Genomic DNA, 22,784 nt, shown 5'->3' with positions numbered 1-22,784 from the left:
TATCATTGTCCGCAACTACTCCTCCACATTTCCGTCTTTGTCTTGATTGCTCCTCATATAATACCACAATGGACGGGTTAGTGATTACCTTATATTTCTTGATTTATTCTACAATAGCAGACATATAAACGCCCTGCACTGCGTTACCGGAATTGCAGCTAACTTGCCCAGACTTAATGCCGCAGAGCAGCGCGAGCTGGCTAACCGCATGGAGCGGAAGCAGATGAAGGAGTTCATGACTGTAGGTTGATTCTTCGATCTCAACAGTTCTGGCGAAGAATCAACAGTTCTGGTCGAGGTCATGACCTTCTGCCATCCAGCACTGACGCATATCCTCTCCAGATGTACTCCAAACTTGTCCAACGCTGTTTCGACGACTGCGTCAACGACTTCACCACCAAGTCGCTCATCTCGCGTGAGGAGGGTTGTGTTATGCGCTGTGTGGACAAGTTTATGAAGGGATCTCAGCGCCTCAACGAGCGATTCCAGGAACAGAATGCCGCCATGATGCAGAGCGGACAGTTGCCCGGACGGTAAACGACTTCGTCTTTCGGTTTTCTTGTTGGCTTTATCGGCAATTTCCGTGTATACTAGCTTCTCAATGATACTCTCGCCTATGTACGGCTGAATGTGGTCTTGATCAGGACGCCATAGCATCCCGCTGGAATACTTCGAAGTTCGTGTAAGGGTGAGCGACTACGTGATTATTGACTCAAAGACCAGGGCGAATCGGCCTATTGAGCTAAAACATGCTTTCGAACACTTGTTTCCGTCATTTCGTTTGGAGCGAGATTGAGCTATCGACAATAGAGAAAGGTGTGATTGCAAACGAGACGCCCAATACGGACAACAAATCCGAACCCTCCGCATCATAAAACTTAAAGGTTGCTGACGTTGGGTGGAAGGGTGGCGAAGTGGGCGGGGCCATGAGCTATATCGGGCACTTGATCTCGTTCTTAAACAATCGTCTTCAAGATTTTGCTTGCTCTTCAATAAACGCCAGGTTCTTAGCGCGTCACGGATAAGATTGAGTGAAAATGTGCTTATATACCTGATCAACTCTTGATATCAGCTTCATGTGTTAGGAACTCAGCAACGAAGAAAAGCGTTCTATATAACCGGAATTCGGTCTGAGAATCAAGCTGGTGACATACAAATCCTCGTTCGCGACCTCTTCTCGAAGAGATGGTCCACGCCAGGAGCATCCCAATATAATACCAGCTTAAGAATCGCAGTCAAGAGCTTTTGAATAAAAATCTCGATCACCCTAAGCAATGGATCAACTTGCGTCAATACAATCCTTTACCTACCATCCCCTTCTCCATTCATCGCAAACAATATCCCAAGCCCATCGCAACACGCATAAACTCATCAACATCGAACCTCCTCTATCTACATATCTTTCAAGACCACAACCACCTCCTTCCTCCCAGCTAACATAGTGGTCCCCCATCCTAAATCCCCTTTGGTGAACGTGTCCCACTTATTTCCCCTGAGTATATCCAGCCGAACTCAATTTCCATCCAAGGCCAGAGGATAAAAAGGCAGCTGACACGAGTTGAGCGGAGAAATTCCCCACAGAACCCCGTCCTATTATCATAAACTTAGGCCACAGGGCCAGATGACCTCCGCTCCCTCAAACCAATCATCACTTACTTCGTTCGTGGTTGGGTCGATAATATACTTACATCGAAGTGAATGGTCCCAAGGCCGAAGCTGCTCCTTGGTAGATATGAATGTAAATGAACGACCTTAGTGGAACCAATACTCCCGATGGTGCGGAGAATCTCAGTGAGTGTGGCTTGTCGTGATGAGAGTTCTTGCTGCGTGGGTGAAGGTTTACGGAAACACGGAACTCGTTGCCGATTGATGCAGGGGATGGGGAAGGAGGAGCGATATGAAGTTTGTTTCTAACCCTCAGTTAAGCTATGTACAGAAGGGCTGATATTGGAGCTGGGCCGTTAACCGGAACTAAGGATTTGGGAAGGAGGGGTTGTTAGTCGGCTGCAGTAAGCTTGACAACTGTGGCTTGGGAGATGCATGGATAGGTACAAGGGTCTATAGATGAGCTAATGGCCATATTGTACTTTATTGGTTGTATTATACCAGGGTATAAGTTCTGGCTAGCCTTACAGGTACTGGTTATATCAGGTTCGATATGTGCTCCTTACTCGTCGCAATAATAGCGACCTAAGGTGAAAGATGTATGTGCATCGGGGAACTGAAACACTGGCGGGTATTACAAAAACCAGCGAAACTCACTCGAAGCAGGCCCATCCCGTAGTCGCTCAGTGGGAACGTCGCTGGCTTTTACAGTAAGCCCGTCCCTACGATTCCGCCTCCTATTATCAAGAACCATATACAGACCCAAAAGCCCTGCGAGAAAAGCACCGGTCGCTCCAAACGATCCCACTGTGATTAGCGCAGGCATATACTTCGGTTTATCCTGCTCTCGGAAGACGTTACTGGCGACTAGTCCCATCAGATTGGCAAGCGGCACGCCGATAGATGTTAGCAGGACGCGACGGCCCTCGTGCGCAATATTGTTGTTATACCAGGTGCTGAGTAGGACGGACGGCGCTGATGTGCCCCAGGTCATCATGAAGGTGGCGAAGTAGGCCAGCTTGATCTGGGCCTGGACGTCTGAGATGGAAGCGTAGATCATGAAGCCGGTGAAGGTGAATAGGAACCCGAGGACGATAAATGGGGAGCGGAGCTTGACAGCATCAGAGCTGAATGCGAGAATAAGCAGCATGACGGCACCTGTGACGTTGGGAGCGACGGTGTAGAGATTAGTTTTGACGGTTGAGTAGCCCAGTCGCTGGATAATTTGCGGCATGAAGAGGGCGACGCCCTGGAGCGGAACGCCGAGGCAGATCTCGATAGCGAGGAAGCCGTATGTTGTTGGGTGGCGGAAGATAGCGAGAGCTTCGCGGAGATTGAATTTCTCGTTGACGATGGCACTCGAGTCGACCTGGATACGGTGGAATGCGAGGGCTTTCTCGTCGGATGAGAGGAATTTGGCCTCGGCGGCGCTGCGGGGGAGGTACCAGAAGGCAAAGATGGAGAAGGCGACGGTGGCACCGCCCTCAATTATGAATAGGTAACGCCATTGAGACATGGGCGTGTTTTTGATCTGGAAGACCCCGAACGCAATCAAGCCGGCGAAAGCGTTGGCGATGTTGGAGGCTGCGTAGAAGACGGCTAAACGGCGAGCTAACTCGGCACGACGATAAAAGGTGGTCAGGTAGTAGATGACCAGGGGAAAGAAGGCAGCCTCTGCCATGCCGAGGAACCAGCGCAGCGCGAACATGCCACCAAAGTTCTTTGTGGACGATGCAATAAGGGTGAAGGAGCCAAAGCTAAACATCAGGATTGGCAGCACCCTCGCCGGACTGAAGCGCTTGCCTAGCATAGCGATTGGCGGCGCGAAGATCACATAGGGAACGAAGAAGATCGATAGCAGAAGATTGTACTGCCCTGGTTTGAAATGGAGGTCTGACCTGTTAGCAGGGGCTGGAGCTATTGATTTTCGGCGGACTTACCGTCGCTCATTCCATCTGTCTCTGCATTACCGAGATTGCCCTTGTCCAGAGCATTGAAAAGGTCTATACGTAAAGTCAACTACTGAACGCCGTTTGAAGATTGCACATCACCAACACATAATAGCCAACACGGGCATCAACCGCAGATCAAATCGACGGCAGAGCGCCCGTTCAGCCTTATGATCAACGACGCGAGCAACGTTCTCAACCACCCCAGGGGCATAGTCATTCTTGCCGGGAGCCTCATCTGGCAACGAATATCTCTCAGTAGAAACGGGCGTATCGACTGTCGAAGGAGATGGCTTGAAGTCCATGATTTGGTGTGCTCGCGGTAGTCTGGAACCCGCTGATGTCGCACAGAGAATGTACAGCTGGGCTCGAATGAAGCGATTTCACGAGTTTTGCAGGGCAGGAGATGATGAAGCAAGGGATAGATAACTGTTCGTCATGGCGATGGATATTTGGATATCTTGATATAAGCAAGATAGCTTATCGAATCACCCCCATACCAAGACTTCTATCTCCAGCGTCATCGTCACCCAACCAACCCCACCTCGTCCTGGCAGAGTCAAGAGCGACAAGACTCAATAGGTTACATTGGCTGGTTGGATACAGCTTATCAACGGCCGATGCGACGCTGAGAGGATGCAGCCATGGATGCGGGGAAACGCTGGATCCGGAATAGCTGACATAGCTAGGCCGTTGGAGCTCTGATAAAGAAGGTAGCTTCGATAGCGAATGTGGGGAGAATTCACAACACCGCGAAATCATTGGAGACTCCAGAAACTACCTTGGATGTCGTGATGGTATGCAGTATGCAGACTTGGAAAGAATCCAGGATCCTCTTTCACTCCCCAATCAGTCTCACGTGACCTCCAGGCAGAGTATGGACCTAACTTCAATCCCTTCACAGGCAGTTTTCAGATTTCACTGCTATTTTAGAATACCATTAGTATTCTGTGAGAATATCAAGAATCGTCACCTCCAGTTCATCAAAGTGATTGTATCTCCATGCACCCGTATGTGATCAATGCAGTACATTTACTGCCTCCCTTCAGCATTTCGGTTTTTATGAGACAGAAGCAGCTCAATCTCATAGTACACATTCCAATCTTTTCTTACTAGGAGTTCCTTTATCGCAGCTCTAGCCACGGAACTGTTGAATCATTATCCAGCCACAGCACGTGGATGGAAAGGACATGACGATTCGGATGCCAGATGTCAATAGGCGATCACCCGTGCTTCAAAGCGGATCCCAGAACAAGCAGGGCCATGATACGCTTGACGCAAATGTTGAGGAAAGCATCATAGGTCAATATGATATGCCGCACCTCTTCCTCGCTCGCCTATTGCATTGTAAACCCACCGAGAGCCAACCTCGTATTAACCCTGGGTTTCCCACCCATACTTACCCTGCATTCAACAGGGTAACTTGTTTTCGTCCCAAGTTCAAGGTTTCGTGCTAGTAGGCTATGTCTTTGTAGAGTTTTAGACGGTGAGGTTCACTCAACTCATCTGCGCCCAAGGGAGTCCCTATGGCAATGGAATTGACTCCAGAATTGATCTCATCCAGGCCGACAGAGAGCAACGGCGCTAGCAAACGGAAATGTGTGGTGGTTTCAACTGCAATGTCACATCCGTCCAGCAGTTTGCAGATTTGAATACTGGTGAACGAGCTTCCAGGTGTCAGTATTAGAAGGTCCAGAGCCCCTCACCCTCATAATACATGCTCCAAGCACTAAAAGCTTGCAGAGTTGGCGTTGCTCTGTATCAAACGAGAGCGCACAATGGTCTGACGAAAATTCAGTATAGCATATACAAGCCATCAAGTCCGGTCGTAATAGTCCGTTTGTCTGTCACTCAGCCACACTATCCATTCCGGCGCTTCGACTGGACCCGTACTAAAGAGCGGGTCATAGATGAAGCCGTCAAGGCTCCAATATACCTATTATCGGACCGGGAAAAAGGGGAAACCCCGCGGTACATTTCATGCTAACGGCGCGAATCGTTGTCTGCGGCGACTCATGAGGATATATGGTTCGATATGATCCATGAGATCAGAAGCCAGTCCATCGCCTAGTTGGTGACAGAATTTATGTTTTCCTCAATAGCGGCAAGCCACATATCCGAGGATGCCACATCTCAAAGTCCTAACAGCCGTAATTAACAACAGCGAAGCTAGTTGACATGTGTCTGAAACTGCATGTGAGACTTGCGGTGACCGGCAGGACGAAATCCCATCAGCTCTGTTGTGCTTAATGTCTCCAGTTTCGAAATGACCCATTCTGCGTAGCTCCATCCTCCTTTATTGAAAGCCGTCTGACCGCTCTTGCAAGGTTTAGAGATAACACTGCCAGATGTTCAGACGAAGCCTGGAGATGCAGACGTCGCTGTTTGGCCGCTCTCGGATGTTGACTGATTCACAAATCGACTTTTCCTGCGGGGATTTCCGGATTCAACTCCTTCATATCTGCCGAAGGTCATTCTAGGAAATATACACCCCAGGGGTAGAAGTCGCCGTAAGGGCCCAATGCATGGATTGGCAAATTGACGTACCTGGTAGGCAACCTTGTACGAGCTAGGAGCCTAGGACGCGTGTAAGACATGTGTAAGACGTTTACAGCGGTGGTCGTAAATTACTTCCCCCTGTTGTGGACAAGGCAAAACCTCACATTATGACTGCTCAATTGCTACTCGGAATAGGAGAGCAATGGTCATAATCAACGCCGCCGTTTTCATTTTTATTTTTCTGGTTTTGCTTTGCTTTTTAATTTATGTATAAGTGGTGGATTGGCCGGGTTGAATAGCCGAGTTGCAGAATCTCGCACTGCCTCGAATTGCAATTTACCGATCCTGGGCATTCAATCACTAAGCCTACAACATCATTAACCGGCTTGGTGAGGCCAGATTCCGGTTCTGGTACTTTATTGTGAGCGGGCTAGTCCCGCTGCCGTCTGCTGTCTGCCGTCTCGTCGTCTGGCCGACATTGACATGCTTTTTATCTCCTCAACCATTGTGTATTTACATAAATCTCTGATCGAATAGGCCTGGCCTACCACTTAAGCTGTTCGGGGCAGCTACCTGAAGCGGAGAGTCATGCGATCTACAAATTGTACTATCGAAAGACCGCGGCACGCCGGGCCGCTGGCGCCACCCGGTTTATACGCCGGTATTCTAGTTTGTATGCTTCTACTTCGATCTAATTCGACTGCTTTATGCATAGTAAGTATATCTACTCTGTTGCCTCGTTGAATCTGATCATGCCATATGCAGAATGAGATCAAACCCTTAAGAATCTAAAGGATTAGCTGCCTCCTTGCACTCGCATTGGTGGTGTCAATTACGGAATACGTGCCATGCAGGCGCTCTTGTCTCCACCCAGCATGAACTCGACGTTAGTCTGTAACGGTTCATTACATTTGTATAATTCAAGATACCAAGCAGAGTATTGGCCATTGAATAAAGGTCAAGGGTGTATTGATGTTTATCTGTGGCCAATACGTAAAATATGTATTTTTGTTACCGAGTTGCGGCGAAAACTATATATTTTTGCTTATAGCGGCCGAAAACATAAATATTCTACCATTACTGCTTCTGCCCGGGCGGACTGGGGATAGATATCTCCCGCCATGCCGGAGACCAGGAGACTGAAACCAAGCAAGACTTTACTTCCTGGAAACCCGAGTGGCTATGACTGTCGGCAAGGCCGTAATGACATGCGGAACTCATGGCAAGTACTAGAAGCTGCCGTCTTTAGGGCTCCAGACGACGTCCCCATAGATGGCAAAGACGATTCCAGACCCTTTTGCGTACCGACGGAAACACTTTTGAGCAATCCGACCCCAGTTGAAGAGCCCTGGATTCACGTGAGATCGAGCCTTGGGAGTCTTCTGGTTAAAGTTTGACATCACCACGAAGAGCCATGGCTTCAACAGATAACCGAGGCGCGCAACTCGACCGCGATCAGAATGCTGATCCAAATACGGCAAACCGACTAAACGCTCTGTATACAAAACATATTAGTTAGAAACTCATGAAAGTATGAAAACGGTAACTTGCGGTGAACGACCAGACTCGAGATAAGTTCTGCAGGATTTCCCCGCAGATCTTTGATCTTGCGTGCGAGTAAGCAGGATCAGATTCCAAAGCCGTTGTGGCGGATATACTCCGTATGTACTCCATATGTACCCATATGTACTCCGTATGCACCCCGTATGCACATCAGGGCGATAGACCATCTGATGGAACACGTGCTTGGCGATGAGATCACCGATGTCGAGACTGCAGCGAGGATAATCCGTCCATCACAATGGACTTGTCTTATTGGGTTTAAAATAGAGACTAACTTCTCTGCTGATAATAATAGCAGGGGAAGACGTCAGCTTGCTTGGAAATCGTGGTTGTTGATCCGTGCCGTTTGTGATGTCATTGGCGTTGGTGCTTAAATACATCGCATATGACAGCGGGAGCAAGATCTAGACAAGACTACCTCCCTACGCAGCCTACCCTATTGATTGTTATCGGTTGACGCGGCAATACGGAGATTAATCCGGACATTTTTTTAATCTGAATCCATAATTAAGTCTTCACGCAAAATGCCTGCCATCTACGAACGCATCGAGAACGACCTCATCGTCCAGGAACGCACGCTCTGGAGCGCACTAACGAGTGCCTCACCCACGGATGAACTCGAACGGCTTTGCCACGAGAAGGCCGTCCTCCTGTTTCCCAAGAAGGATATCACCACGGTCGAAACCCTGGGCGAGACCTTTCGGAAGGGATTCCACAAATTCGATGAGTACGACCTGCAAGACGTGCGCGTGATTGTGATCGATCTCATGGCGGGTACCATAACGTATCGAATCCATGCCAGCAGGGAAGGACAGCCAGATTACCACGCAACAGGCTCAACGACTTGGGGCCAGGGATCGGATGGAGAATGGCGCGTGATTGCGCACCAGGAGACGCTGCTCTAGCTCTCTAGCTGTTCTCGTGGTATTAGGTGTATTGACTGTATTGGTATTGGGTGTAATGAGCGCACTTTATGATGTATGATGTATGAATTGGACGGGCGATGTGTTCTTTACTTTACTCTGTACGAAACAACGGAAAGGCCGAAACTTGCAAGGTTGGAACAGCCGAGCGGCCGCTAAGTCTTTTGGCAGCCGAGAATTCTCCACAACTGCCGACGCTAGCAGTTAGCTCTTTTTAGCTCTTTTAATCAGTGATCGATTTATTTCTGCAACCGATGGCCCTGGCCGAAAAGTCTTCAGAAGTTCTCAGTATGATCGTAGAGAGAGATCATGCGTATTCCTAAAGAAAACGGTGAGCCCTGGTCCGGCTATACGGTGTCGGTCCCTCTGTCAGTACCCGATCCTTCACCGCGATGTCGTAAAGTCCTCATTGTTGGCATGGGCATTGCCGGCGTCGCTAGTGCACTCGCTCTTGCAAAGGAACTCGGCCCCCACGAACCGAATCTTCAGATCACTCTCTTCGAGCGTCACGAAGTCCTTTCCACTTCTGGTGGTGCGATCAATCTTACTCCGGTGGCCCAGCGGCATCTGGATCGGCTTGGCGTCCTCGACGAACTAGATCGGCAGGGTCCTGACGGTGGTGCCGACGTCGATGCCATTGAACTCTTCTCCAGTCGATCAGGACGCTCGCTCGGCTCAGTCGACTTCACCGACGGGCATGGGAACGGCGTGAACGGGTACAAGGGGCGGCGGGTGATGCGGATCGTTCTGTCTCTGGCGATGCTGGCCGTCCTCGAACGCCAGCCCAACATCAACATCGTTTACGGGAAGAAGGTCGGAGGCGTATCAGAAATGGACGGTCAGACGGTCCTGCATTTCGAAGACAAGACTTCTGCTGCGGGCGATCTTGTTCTTGGCTGTGACGGCGTTCACTCTGCCCTTCGCACTCATTACGTTGAACCCGGCCGGCCGTCTGAATACACGGGCCTCGCTTTCATCCAGACCACCATCGACACTCCTCCCCCTCCTCCTGGCTCAGCAAGAACCAGTCTCAGCCGTCCAAGCAGCAGCACCAGCGCCAGCGGAAGCACGCACAATTCCACAAAGAGCGGCAGGACAACTCGAAGCGTCAGCACAAACTCCCTCAACTCCTCGCCAACCCTTTCCTCAACCGCACCGCCGACAATGCCGCCGACAATGCATCCCCCTCCCTTCCGCACAACCGGTCTTGCTCTCTCCCGCCATGGCGATCTTCTCGGCAGCTACTGTGACCGCAACCACGCCACCCTCTTCCTCGCAGCCATAGTTCAGATCAAGGAGACCCTCTTACCAGGGTACCGCCTGGACGGTTACCACGTAAAGGATCCCCGTCACCGCGTCGCTATTCACGCCGCCCTTCAAAATGAAATTCACTCGCGCTTCGCAAGCTCAGGGATCCCTTGGATTCGGGATGTTGCGAATCTGAAGACAAACTGGATGCTTTATCCCGTTTACCAAGTCCGGCCAGGTGGACGGTGGTGGAAAGGGCGTGTCATCCTACTAGGTGACGCCGCACATGCCGTAAGTTTCTTATCCTCTCCCCCTTCCCACGAGACGACTAACAGACATAACCAGATGCCTCCGCGAGACGAATCCGCCGCCTACGCCCTCGACGATGCCATCATGTTCTGCCGCATCCTCGCCCACCACCGCGACGAGCCCCTCTCCACCGTCTTCACCAAATACGAGCTTCATCGCCGCGGACCTGTCGAGGAAGCCTTTTCCGCTGCAGGCCGGATGTGGGCAACTCACCGCGACATGGGCTTCCTGGAGGGCCGGTGGAAGGAGTGGACGATGCCGTGGGTGCTGAGGAAGAACCGGGCTGCTAGGGACGCTGCGTGGAGATTTGACGCTTATGATGTCTGATTCGGTTGCCTTACAGTAGAGTTTGTATATAGTCTGGTTGTTTGACTCGGTTTGGGTTTGGGTTTGGCTTATAGTTAGGGATCTTTGTTTGCTTCTTGTGATATCTAGACGGACTGGACTGGACTGGACTGATGTTGGCAAGCATCATTACATTTGCATTGCATGGCATGGATGAACGGAAAAGCATTCGGTTATATCAGATTTCTTATTTGCTGCTTGCGCTTGAACATCGTCTGGACTTTGTTGATTATACATACACGATTTCTATTTGAATTTAACATTCCCCGATATCAAGTTACCTCTGGATATTGAATCATCCCTGGACAAGGTCGAATATAACCAAACTATAGAGTACATGCCAAACAGAGACATTGGACTCTTCGCCAATGACTGTTTTCCTCAGTAAGGACTACTCTAGCTATCTTCTGCGGATACCGCGACGAAAAGTAGTAACGGTACGAGTATCGATTGAGTGCTATGTAACAGAACTAGCCAGCCAGACCAACCAGCCAATCCAAAGGTACATATATATATGCTATCGCTGTTATCGATTGTCCGTACTCAACCTAAGAAAGCAGCCCAAAAGAGCGAGTCCAAGTAGAAAAAAAAAGGTGTTAAGCTCATGTTTAGAAAGTAAGGGTCTGACCAGCAGTTCCAACAACAGCGCTCTTGACCTCAGAGGTATCAAGGAGGTCGTACTCGTATTCAACGGAGGTAAGGGTTCCCTCAAGGGCCTCGTTCTTGGCATCACCAAAGTCGTTGTTGCGCTCGACGGCGTATCCTTCGTCAGTCGAGTAGAGGGCCTTCTTGCTGTCGACGAAGACGTTACCCTCGACGAGAACCTGGGCACCGATACGGGTGTTGATGCCGTCGCTCACAGTTTCGTAGTAGTTGTTGTAGATGTGGCCGGTACCGAAGCGGATTGACGGAGCGCGGGAGTTCAGGTTGTACTAATAGTGGTTGTTAGCGATGCGAGATGTTAAGACGGCTGAAGTGGGAGTGCTAGGGTATCCGGTTTGTTGCCGATATTCAGATATTGGGGAGTGGGTATCGGAAGGGATAGACAAACCCAGTAGTTGTTAGCGTAGGTAACGTGGAGCTTTCCAGAGTCCTCGTCTTCGTTGCTGTTGCTGTGGCCGACGAGCGAAGCCTTCCAGTGGTCGTGAATAAAGGAGTTAGAGACGGTGATGTAGTCAGAGCCGCGCTTGAAGTCAAGGAGACCGTCGTAGTAGTCCTTGTCGTGGTCACGGTCACTGGAGACGTCGACGTGGTCGATCCAGATGTTGTTGGAGTATTCTGAGCAATATTAGTCTGTGATGCTTGTCCTAGATCAGTCTCGGGTGAGGCTATCCCAGCCCAGGGACTGAATTACGTGATTATCGCATGATACATACCAGCACCGATGGCGTCGCCGTTGTCGGCCAAGACCTTCGCGATACCGAGGTTGCGGATAATAACGTTCTCGACCTCCTTGAGGCGGAGACCGAAACCGGTCAGGACGGCGGAAGAGTCGGCACCAAGGATAGAGGTGTTAGAGCCGACATCGACCTGTTCGGCGGTCTCCTCGATGGGACCGCTGACGATGACGATTTTGGGGTCGTCGCCTTGGACGGCGGCAGTGAACTCGGCGTAAGAGGAGACGGTGGTTGTGGTACCGCCGGCACCGCCGGTAGTACCGCCGTTCAGGCTGGCATAGCCAAAGGCGGACTAAACATGGTCAGAACGACCTATACACACTATCAGAGGGTTTGAAACGTACATCTTCAACGGAAGCACGCTTGTTGAAGTTGCTGTTGATAAAGTTGCTGGTAGGAGTCGGAGCTGCAAGGGCCGGCCCGAGGCAGCTGACGGCGGCGATGAGGAACTTGAGGTTCTGCATCTTGAAAGGACTGAAAAAAACGGAGAAGTGAAAGAAGGTAGAATACAAAAAAAGGGAGTGTATGAGGAATAATTGACAGGCTCGCTGTTGAGGAAGGGAAGAATCAACGTGCGAAGAGGCTGTTTATATAGTCCTCACCAACTCCAGAGCCCTTCTCCGGAATGACTATGATAGGTGGAAGGACTGAAACGATCACCCCTTCTGACTCCTGAATATGGCCATAGAAGCTAGTCAAGATTCTCCGTGGCTGAGCTATGACCATGACGGATTTGGGTCTGCGTTGCAGGTAGAAAGCGGTTCCTCTGCGTTGCCGCCGAGTAACTCGTGTGCCAAGCATCCCCAAACAGCACAAGACCAGGAACCGGAGAGACGAGTATTCGGTCCCTTGGGTTTTCATTAGGAAAGCGATCAACGTGAGACCGGAGAACTTCCACTATGGATGGTAGCTTGTTTCAGGACGAGGTGCCAAGACACCCGGGTGAAGCGGAGATACCACTCAGCGTCAGGAACGGCTGGGCTGGGCATTGCGCTATCAAAGCTGTCATGCGAAGCTTCGGCTCGGTTTGCATGATTCATGGATTCGTAGGAGCTTTGCGCGATCGTCCTGTTCCTTGCCTCAACGCACACGAAACTGATCTTCTTCTTCAGCCTTACGGCTCTTGGAAGGGCTGTTTCACGGGGTCGGCCGCGGATGATTACCCACGAATTGCACGAATTGCACGAATTGGAGTTCTTTTGCATCAGAAAAGATGCGAATATTGACAGAAAATGCGTGGGGTATAATCTATTTCTCGTCGTCTGCTGCGCGAGTCATTCACGGAACCTGGCTTCTTTCCTGTTAGGATCTTGCGGGGCCCAAAATTATCAGGGGCTGCATTCTCCTGTGCTATAGTAGTAGTTAGCACCTTGGTGGATGTCGGAAGAGTGATGCGATATTGTCTCACCGTCGACTCATACACACTGGAGACAGCAGGTCCCATGAAATCAATACGCATGCCGGTCCACACTTGGGCAGGATATCGAGCCCGGCGCAACTAACAGCATAATATAACACTTCGAGATGTATGTATTAGAGGCTTATAAGGCAAACACATGTAATGGCATCAATCGTAGTGCTTCTTGCCTTGAGACGGCGTCACTGCATGATCGCATTCCGTACTCTGTGAACCCAGCAGTTCGCACTTGCCACACCTCTGGTAGCCAACCAAGCCCGCTTGTGGTTCCGGGAGGCTGGCCGAGCTCTGGAGTGGACACTCGCGTGGGTAGCTATGGAGTCGACTTCGTCTCAGCTCTGGTCCGGTAGGTACTCCGGAGTGCAATCATCCCCCTGCTGCCAAGCCTAAACGTCTCCGCTGCGAGGTATGTTGGGTATCTCTTTATTTTTAGGGAGGGAGAATTCAAGGAGGTCATGATCCAGCTGCGTTGCGTCCTCACGTTCTCGCCATGGCTGCCGAGAATCGTTAATATGGGAAGTGTGGGTAGTTGGGAGCCGATGGGTGAGCTGAGAAGGCCGGGGCAAGGTTGTTGGCCAGCTGACAATCTTTCTGAACCGACTTTCGTTTCCTGGCTTGAAAAGATAGCTCAATAAGTTCGCCCTGTCCCGTATTGAAGTTGTCTGCGGTTTGTGTTGGAAGTTCGAAGTGAGGGGAAATCTGAAGAGCAAATGTTCTTCCTTGGCCGCCTTTCCATCCTTCACCAACATAGAAACTTGGAACTTCGTTTCTCCAGCTTTCACCAATTCCTTTTTATCAATCATGTTATTATCCGCGTTCTTCTGTGATATTAAATGCTGGTTTTTATAAAAAGTCAACAATGACACAACACTTACTGATCAGCTATGTCAATGCTGCTCTGCAACCGTCGCGATGCCCAGGACGAGGATCTGTTCCTGACACTCCACAACCCGCATGACATTTCTGACCGAAAGCCTTGGAAAAGATGAAGTGGCAATAATGCTTTGAGGGAGAAGCTGGCTACAGCGAGGAACAAGCTTCAATAAGAACCTGGCTTGTATGAGGAATCCTGTTTCCCTAACAGTCGCAGGTGGATATTGAATCGAAGTAAATTCTAGCCTCAAGTTTTGGACATATTGGCTAATCTTGTTCGTCGCGGGCCAACCAAAGTATCAGAAGTCGTTTTGCATCATCCATAATACTGGGGTGTCGACAATAGCATCGTCCCTGTGAGATGGCATCCGCAGGCTGAAGTCTGTTTTCCCTGGGTCTCAACTGCGGAACAACACGGAACGCAACGCAAAGATACTCTTCTATATACGACACTGCAGTGCAGCTGCAGGGTGCGTAAAGCAAATCCTACGTTGGGGCACGGAAAGGCGCTAGTTGCATCCCATCTCCGCTCGGCAGCCCTACGGGTCCTAGGGATCTACCGCGGGAAGATGAACTGTTTACATGCGATAACCGGGCTCTGGAGGGAGATAGCATGACGGATGGTTGTCATTATGTCGTCTTATTGTCTTTGAGGTAGCCTGGAAGGGAATAATGGTACAATGGCGATGCTTGAAAAGCCTTGAGATACTCGACACTCGTCGCGATCCGCGACACTTATAGTTCGAGGCAGATACCTATCGACGAGGAATCCCTTCTTATCAAGAGAGCTATTTTTGGCGCTGAAGTGACGTAACAGGCAATATTATTTTTGCCTTCATCATTAGCTACCTGATTCGCAGGCCTACAAAGCCAGCCCTGCAACCTGCTGTCCAACAATCACCACCGCAACGGCGATCTAGGGACGTCTACCGTTAGAGTCAGGCCTTCAGTCATACAAGCGGACTACTCACGAGGGCTAAATCCACTCCTCTCGCAACCCTCACTCTCCACATCGGCCGAAACCGAAACGGTGGCTTCTGACCTTGAGCTAATACTTCAGGGTCGCTGACCCTATCAATGAACGCAACTCTCTGGTCCTCAATAACAGCCACGTGGACAAGGTTATCCACATCCATCGCGAAAATCTCCATAACGGTCTCATCATCAACAGTGGCTCCCCCCATCCTTCGCTGTTCTGGTGATCCCATATAACTATAACTCTGCGTGGTCCTCGCATCCATCAGCGCACAAGCATTGCGAAACCGCATCACGGCCCTAGGCTTCTGGACCGCCACTCGACATTTCGCTGTAAGGAGGGGCTCACTGATTGCCGTGGAACCAGGTAACTTCAACTCCATCACGGATGAGTCATACCACCGACAACGTAGCTCGAAGAGCGGGAGTCCGGACGCGTCGCGAAAATCCTGGCGCTGTGAAAGAGTCCACGGGTGGCCGTGCACGGTGAAGAGGACCGCCCCGTCGTGGTGAGTGACGATGTAGTCGAGCGAATGCCATGGCTCGGGGCTATTCCGGACCATTATTATTGTTTCGATTTCGGCCCTTGCTATCGTCTCAGGTCGGAGTGCGATCGGCCATCGTGGTCTTGCTGGAGGTTGTTCGGAGAACGCCATACATGATCTTCTGGAATTGTTGGCAACGGCTGCATTGCCTGCATGATAGGCTTCGAAGGTTTGACCTATTTAAGAATGTCATAGTGAGTAGGGTTTCATTGAAGATGGTGGAGTTGCACTGAGTTCCCAGCCAGAGTCTGCCTCGCAATCTGCCTTATACTGGCTGCGGATTTCGGCAGCTTCTTAATTGGGGCGTTGCTCTTTTCGCCCCCAAAACGGCCAGGGGAACATCACGGCGGGAACTGATCGCAGGAGCTCCGACGAGCAATGCTACACCATTACTTCATTACTCCAGGATTCACTGTCACTTCATCTCCGAGCGTATGGATTATCTGCAAGTCCTAGACTGGCCGACAATGGTTACCAGTATTTGGCGTAACTGCTATTGCCCGTCACGACACTCACAAGCTCGTCGCCGATAATGCTGTGGATACGCCCAGAAGGATGCAGCCCAGCAAAATGAGAGATTGAATGCTCGCTTGGCAAGCGCTCGCAGGTTTGTCCACTCACCCTGTTGCGGTGCTCAGTATACCGAGTGACATTCGCCGGCGCATCTAGATGCTCGGTCTCGTGGCGATGAGTTTCCACATTTTAACAATCAGCAAACCGATTTGGGACGAACTCAATACGGATGTGGTGAAGCCTGGTAGAAGGGAAGGAGACATACTAACCTATGCATATCCATCACCGCTAGCTGCGCCCCAGACACCATCGGACAACATAGTCTCATACAGTATCTGATACAGGTACCCATCGCTAAATCCGATAACGGATTCACATGCAATTACTGTTCTTATAATATTGGCCCGTGGACTTCTATCCGCCGACTCTCCACCCCTGCCTTGCAGGAATAGGATACCGCGGAGCTGGCTGCTGCGACATCAGTCTCATGATCGCAGAGTTTCTCCCCCCACCGACATGTATGTTCTTTAACGCCTTATATAAAACTTTGATATAGTTTGGGGTAGGGCTCCCCTTGGCCTGCGCGTTCGTGGGGGCATCGCCCCAAACTTGCATGTTCAAACCTAGTTGACACAGCCCCGTTTCAACATTGTTTCCACGAACTAGTTCCCGCTAGATTCCACAGGGATCCAGTATTCGGAATAGTCGGACAGATACGTTAATAGGGGTTCTAAACTGTGGGTCTATGCTGTTCGAGCTTGCCGCCATTGCAACGGCACAGTTATGCATGTCGCGCTCACAAGCTGCGAGGCAAAATAACTCCAGTTATACCTGCCATTCAATGCGTCATCGTTCTTTATGACACGTAGTTAGTGCACTCCTGCACTTGCGCATTCGGTAGGTAAGGCCCACCGGGAGGCAGGGCTTACAATTTCTCCCCAGCCTTCTGGAAGCACTTTGCTATAATGACTCTCAAATTACCATAACCGCGCGCCATTGGTATAGCTACTGCTAAAATAACTATTTCTTCACTCCCTGGACTCAATAGTAATAACGAGGCGCGAGCGTGGGCGCTTTATGCTCGAGACCAGAAACAAGAGTGTTTGGAAGCGCGGAAAGCCACCATGAAGAGTGTACCTGGTCAAGTCTTAAACCTGGACGCCACAAAATTATGATACTGCTCGTATCCTGAGACCGTCTGCTTTATTATGTTCTATCTCCATACGGATCGCGCTGTTCGATCGTTGAACCCGAGTTCTTGGTTGAGGAACTTGGCCTTCAGATCAGCTATCGAACGAAATTATTGTTCAACGCACTGTCCCGGTGTACTGAATCATTCAATTGTAATTCTGGAACACCCAGAATCTGACGAGCCTCTCCAGAGATCTATATTGTATTATTTAAAGACGGTCTAATCCGTTGAACTTTCTCTTGGCTTCAACAGTATGTGTCCAGAGTACCCTCCGCGGCGTTAGGGCTGTTCACGATTTGCCTATCTGCCTATTTTGACGATACTATATCGTTGACGATACTATATAGTCTATCATTAAGCTTGACGATACTATTTGACGATCATGATCGGCAGGCCATGCCTTTGACGATACTACATCGGCAACTATTTGACGATATCGGCAAATTGTCAAAGTTACTTAATTAGTACTAGCTACGATTATTTTGCTTCAGCTTGTTTATAATATATATCCTTGATACTTTGCAACTAACGTTTAAGTAGAGTAGGCATTATCTATCAACATCAACATTCTCATCGTCTCAGCCTTCATAGAGTGCCGCCGAATCCCTAGCAAGTCTCTCCCCTTGTTGAATAGCCTCTCAACCGCGACTTCTGAGGCTGGGATTGCAAGGAAGTCCCTTGCAGCTGCAGCCATTTGAGGCAGTTCATCCTTATATACACGCCACCAATTGCAAAGCCAATTTGTATCAGTTGTATCAACTATAGTAACTCGAGGATTGTCAAAATATTGATCAATATCAGAATGATAAGGCAAGGCTTTTGGTTGCAGTCGTTGGAGCATTCGCGATTCCACATTGCTAGACTGGGAAGTTGGTATAAACAGTTGGGGTAAGCTAATTCCTTGTAGCTCTCTCTCAGGAAGAGAATATCTCTGGTAAAGATTATCACGGATAGCCTTTAAAATAAGTTTACCTGCTTCTTTATCTTCAATCTCACTCAGAATTAGGTCTCCTTTGACCTGAGGATCCAGGATCAGAACTATGTAGTACACATCACAATTATCCATGAATGTGTAGTACTTTTTGTACTTTGTTAAGCCTTCCTTTATTGCATATGCAATATCATGATCCAACCCTGCAAAGGCTCCTTGAGATTCAGATGCTTCGTGTAGTAAATCATATAGCTCATAGTAAAGTAGTACAGCAAGACTGATCTGTAGTCTCTTCTCAGATAAGAATAATATAAGTTCATTAAATTTGGCAAGAACTTGGTGTATTTGAGTAAGCCGTAACCATTCATCATCTGTAAATGGAGAGATCTCAGCCTGGAGAGCCAGAAAATGATTAATCTGGGCTTTTGCTTTTAACCCATTATCAAGCATTTGATATATAGAATTCCATCAAGTTTCAACATCATATTCAATGTATTTATCAGAGAGGTCCATGAATCGGCAAATATCCTTCCATTTTTGCCTTCGTTGAGGCGCTGCGATCAATCCAAAGACTGAGAATTCAGAGCTTTGCCAATGCTGACTGTGTAGATATAGGCTGTCCATTGCAGAGACTAATGCAGGCAGCATATGCCTCCTCACTACTGCCAGATTTCAGTGCTCGAAGAATGTCCTTCACAACCAAGTTCAAGATATGAGCTAGGCAGCGGATATAACTATCAAGTCCTTGAAACTGAAGTGTACTGCTTTCACCTATATTTCCCTTTAAAGTATAGTATAGCTCTGAAGCCATTGTCTCGTTGTTACTGGCATTATCTCCAGTAATCATGATTATACTTCTCTTCAAGGTCTAACTCAGATAGAGTTAGTTGAACAGCAGCAGCAAGGTTTTCTCCACTATAGACTCTATAGAGTTCTGTAAACTCTAGCACCTTTTCCTGGTATATAAAGTCCTCTGTGAGCCAGTAGCCAATAATACCAAGAATTGGAAGGTGGTTCTGGCTTGTCCAAACATCAAGAGACAAAGCAATAGACTTGCATGTTATTTTAAGCTCTTCTTTTAATTGCAAACGTTGTATCTCAAAGTTATCTATAAGCCGCCGGCGAAGTGTTGCTTGAGAAGAAAATAGAAGTATAATTCCTGGAATATCTTGAAATATCTACTAAAACTCTGGTGACTCGATAGTTGTAAATACTTGTTTATCTCAAATAATCCAACAAAGAATGTTTTTTTCAAGGTGTTCTTGATATGAGAGACTCTCTTGCTTAGTAATGAAGCTCATAATACTAGGCTGCCCTGATCTAACAGAGGCTTTGGCTTGGGAATAAGGTACAAAGATTGAATATTTCTCCAGATATCATTGCATATTGGTAGTAGAGGTCTGTCTTAATGAGTCTGATGTACTCCAAAGACATTAAGTTCCAGTTTTATTGTCAAAATAAGCATATCAGATATCTCTGTCTGATGACATCCTTTTCCTAGTTTTCTATACTGTCCATTCCCGATTCACTTCAGTAATCTGGAAGTGATCCCAAACCCAGCCAGTAACTGGTGCTGACCGTGGTCGTTTTTGAGAGTAATGAAAGCGGGTTTCAGTGGGCATTGCGCTGGCTATGGTCTGTGATATTGACTCCGAAGGCATAATATCAGAGGAAGTGGTAATATTGGTAAATGTATCAAGTTCTGCTTGAAAGGATTCAGATATCTGATCTTCAGGCAGACTCTCATCATCATACCCATTATTAAGAAGAAGGTAATTAGGTCGTCGTTGACGAGTAGTCATTCGTTCATTTTCACTTAAGGCCATAGTTGCAAAATTTGCAACTTAATCCTTAGAATCAGTGGTCTTGAATGTTAAAATATTTAGCTGTCGAGCAGGAAAATTTTTCAAGGGAAGCAGAATAACATCCCTAAGCTTATTAAGAATATAAGTCGGGATAACCCTGTAAAACTTCATATCTATCAGGCAAAGATTATCATAAGTAGGTAAAATCATGTGATATTTAACGATAATAGTATCGGCAATGATATTTAACGATATAGTATCGGCACCTGAGGATCTCGACGATATTATTTGACGATCAAGATAGTCAAGCTTTGAATTTGACGATACTATTGCCGATATTCGAAAACTATGACTATATAGTATCGTGAACAGCCCTGCGCGGCGTCGGATACATCCGAGCTAAGCACGTTTCCCCGATATAAAACAAAAATGACCGGAACGATGAGCTTTTATGGCGAGTAAAAACCGCATACTCACCAATATGCTTTTCGCGCATTCTTTGAGGTATATTCGGCGACGCACGCCCTGGGCCCATCGCGATGTGGCTACGGCTGCGCTGGGCAGATTCGAGTCGGACACACAAGTCGACTTCAGCAAATTTAGTAGCAAGATTGGCACCCTGAGGCGACGGTTCGTACCTCGCCCTTTAAGAGAAGCCCAGGACTGATCATATTATAGGTTGAAGCGGCCTTTGACGTACGCAGAAAAGGTACTGTACAACCACCTCGATGATGAGTTTGATGGAAACATCGTCCGTGGCCAGACGCAGCTACGATCCAAACCAGTCCGCATCGCTTGTCAAGACGCAACTGCTCAGATGGCGCTCATTCAGTTTGTGTCTGCAGGCCTAGACACAGCCGCAGTGCCACGACCGTCCACTGCGACCATCTAATTGTCAGCCGGGAAGGGGAAGAATCAGATCTCTCCCGGGCCTTGGAGACCCATCGGGAAGTCTACGACTTCATGAAAAGTGCATGCCAGAAGTACAAGATGGGGGTTTGGAGGCCAGGAGTAGGAATCATTCATCCTGGAAAACTACGCTTACCCCGCCGGCATGATGGTCGAGACAGATTCGCATACACCGAATGCTGGCGGAATGGGCATGATTACCATTGGAGTTGGAGGAGCTGATGCTGTTGATGTCATGGCTGGTTTGCCGCTAGAGACTGCCCCAAGGATATTGGGTGTGCGACTTCACGGCGAGTTGTCGCGCTGGGCATCGCCGAAAGACATATCAACGAACTTGCAGGGATAATTTCAGTAAAGGGAAGCACAGGATCGATCATTGAGTATTTTGGTCTCGGAGCGCAGACAATTTCAGCGACTGGGATGGCTACAGTGTGCAATATGGGGGCTGAATCCGGAGCTACGACTTCCATATTTCCCTACACGGCCTCCATGGCAGAGTACTTGCGAGCCAACCGGCGTCCTGACATGGCTGCTGCGGTAGAGACAATTGCATATGAGCTCCGGTCCGATGAGGGCGCCGAATACGACCAGATTATTGATATTGATCTCTCATCACTGGAGCCGCATATCGATGGCCCCTTCACGCCTGATCTGTCAACGCCCATCTCAAAATTTGGGTCAGCAGTTATAGACAATGAGTGGCCGTCGACACTGACCGCCGGCCTTATTGGATCCTGCACGAACTCTTCTTTTCATGACCTCAGCCGCGCAGTGAGTCTCGCCCAATAAGCTTTGGATGCTGGTATGAAGCCAACAACGCAGTTACTGCTGTCCCCTGGCAGTTTGCAGACCCGAAACACATTGGAGGAGGCGGGAATAATGCAGGTGTTTGAGAAAGCAGGTGCTATCATGTTACCCAATGCTTGCGGGCCGTGCTGTGGCTCGTGGGATCGTACCGATATACAGAAAGTGAGCCTCACGTAGAGTCTCAAAGTGTATTCTGGCACTGACAAGCGCAGGGAACAAAGAACTCTATCATCACCTCATATAGCCGTAATTTCTCAGGCCTCCACTATTGGCAGCCCGTTGAGTTGCTGGAATCAGCCATTCGAGGTGCGTTGAGTACAAATCGGGTCTAAGCGACCACGTTAACATTGAAAAGGTGATGCGTGTTGAAATGCAGTCAATGAAGAGCGATCCAGCACGGCCAGAGAAGCCGACCATTGTATCCACATTTAAGCACATTATCAAGACTTCTGGGCTCAGAGGACTTTTTCGCGGGGTCGTTCCTAGGATCGGGATTGCCTGCTGGGCAACAGTCTGCATGGTGGGACTTGGCGATACTGTTAAGGCATTGGTGGCTACAAAAGTGTAACAGACCAGCGCATAATATGTCCTCTGAGATCTCTGCCTGCAGTTGGTTCGGTATCTAGTTGACCGCATACAGCTTTACAGGGAAATATTAGTAGGTAGCTCGTAGCCTCCAGGCATTCAAAAATCGACAGGCCATATCAGTTCCAATAACACCAAGCTCAGAGTTCGCGTCAAGAACACTGTCTTCAACTGCGCCCGCTGCTACATTTCCACCCGAATGAGATCAAGTAGACAGAGATGCGCAGTGTCGCGGAGGCGTTTGTTCAACCAGAAGTCCAAGCACCCGTCCCTTCAGCAAGCAGTGGGGATGGATGCTCTGTTCAGTAAGTACTGACTGGCGGACAGTCCTGTTATTGCGCATCATCAGCCGACAGATTATCAGCAGCTTCATGCTCCCTTAAGGGCCAACGAC

General features: G+C 49.0%; 10 protein-coding genes across 10 annotated transcripts, besides 1 other annotated feature; 4 read left to right on the top strand and 6 right to left on the bottom strand.

The window, feature by feature from the left end:
- Positions 1-22,784: part of a sequence feature (contig 1.130 1..308583(1)) that runs on past both edges of the window.
- On the top strand, positions 12-1,057 carry tim9 (protein transporter tim9). The gene is made up of 3 exons (XM_675826.2): positions 12-76; positions 172-241; positions 343-1,057. Exons 1-3 carry the CDS (start codon positions 69-71, stop codon positions 535-537), a joined length of 273 nt encoding a protein of 90 aa, XP_680918.2. The 5' UTR covers positions 12-68; the 3' UTR covers positions 538-1,057.
- Positions 2,168-3,859, bottom strand: ANIA_07648 (putative MFS transporter; the record flags this gene model as incomplete). The annotated part of the gene is made up of 4 exons (XM_675825.1): positions 2,168-2,229; positions 2,263-3,480; positions 3,546-3,608; positions 3,661-3,859. 4 exons carry the CDS (start codon positions 3,857-3,859, stop codon positions 2,168-2,170), a joined length of 1,542 nt encoding a protein of 513 aa, XP_680917.1.
- ANIA_11570 (uncharacterized protein) lies at positions 5,907-6,151 on the bottom strand (the record flags this gene model as incomplete). The annotated part of the gene is made up of 2 exons (XM_050612045.1): positions 5,907-6,015; positions 6,102-6,151. 2 exons carry the CDS (start codon positions 6,149-6,151, stop codon positions 5,907-5,909), a joined length of 159 nt encoding a protein of 52 aa, XP_050468005.1.
- Positions 8,055-8,521, top strand: ANIA_10977 (uncharacterized protein; the record flags this gene model as incomplete). Its single annotated transcript, XM_050612044.1, has 1 exon — positions 8,055-8,521. The coding sequence occupies exon 1, from the start codon at positions 8,141-8,143 to the stop codon at positions 8,519-8,521; it is 381 nt and encodes a 126-aa protein (XP_050468004.1). The 5' UTR covers positions 8,055-8,140.
- Positions 8,865-10,485, top strand: ANIA_10988 (FAD-dependent oxidoreductase). The gene is made up of 2 exons (XM_675824.2): positions 8,865-10,078; positions 10,133-10,485. The coding sequence occupies exons 1-2, from the start codon at positions 8,957-8,959 to the stop codon at positions 10,421-10,423; spliced, it is 1,413 nt and encodes a 470-aa protein (XP_680916.2). The 5' UTR covers positions 8,865-8,956; the 3' UTR covers positions 10,424-10,485.
- Positions 11,050-12,302, bottom strand: ANIA_07646 (protein plyA; the record flags this gene model as incomplete). The annotated part of the gene is made up of 4 exons (XM_675823.1): positions 11,050-11,373; positions 11,493-11,719; positions 11,818-12,130; positions 12,183-12,302. 4 exons carry the CDS (start codon positions 12,300-12,302, stop codon positions 11,050-11,052), a joined length of 984 nt encoding a protein of 327 aa, XP_680915.1.
- Positions 13,763-14,216, bottom strand: ANIA_07645 (uncharacterized protein; the record flags this gene model as incomplete). Its single annotated transcript, XM_675822.1, has 2 exons — positions 13,763-14,009; positions 14,131-14,216. 2 exons carry the CDS (start codon positions 14,214-14,216, stop codon positions 13,763-13,765), a joined length of 333 nt encoding a protein of 110 aa, XP_680914.1.
- On the bottom strand, positions 14,991-16,994 carry ANIA_07644 (uncharacterized protein; the record flags this gene model as incomplete). The annotated part of the gene is made up of 4 exons (XM_675821.2): positions 16,427-16,994; positions 16,165-16,270; positions 15,100-15,824; positions 14,991-15,044 (listed from the first exon to the last, which is right to left on the bottom strand). The coding sequence occupies exons 1-4, from the start codon at positions 16,511-16,513 to the stop codon at positions 14,991-14,993; spliced, it is 972 nt and encodes a 323-aa protein (XP_680913.1). The 5' UTR covers positions 16,514-16,994.
- On the bottom strand, positions 17,375-18,419 carry ANIA_07643 (uncharacterized protein; the record flags this gene model as incomplete). Its single annotated transcript, XM_675820.1, has 5 exons — positions 17,375-17,448; positions 17,478-17,547; positions 17,677-17,692; positions 17,872-17,878; positions 18,326-18,419. The coding sequence occupies 5 exons, from the start codon at positions 18,417-18,419 to the stop codon at positions 17,375-17,377; spliced, it is 261 nt and encodes an 86-aa protein (XP_680912.1).
- ANIA_07642 (uncharacterized protein) lies at positions 20,571-21,982 on the top strand (the record flags this gene model as incomplete). Its single annotated transcript, XM_675819.1, has 4 exons — positions 20,571-20,719; positions 20,768-20,920; positions 21,253-21,769; positions 21,821-21,982. The coding sequence occupies 4 exons, from the start codon at positions 20,571-20,573 to the stop codon at positions 21,980-21,982; spliced, it is 981 nt and encodes a 326-aa protein (XP_680911.1).

The sequence above is a fragment of the Aspergillus nidulans genome, chromosome IV (genome assembly GCF_000011425.1).
Source record: "Aspergillus nidulans FGSC A4 chromosome IV".
Taxonomy (NCBI): Eukaryota; Fungi; Ascomycota; class Eurotiomycetes; order Eurotiales; family Aspergillaceae; genus Aspergillus; species Aspergillus nidulans.
Note: the sequence above shows the minus strand (reverse complement) of the source record. Positions and strands in the feature narration are given on the sequence as shown.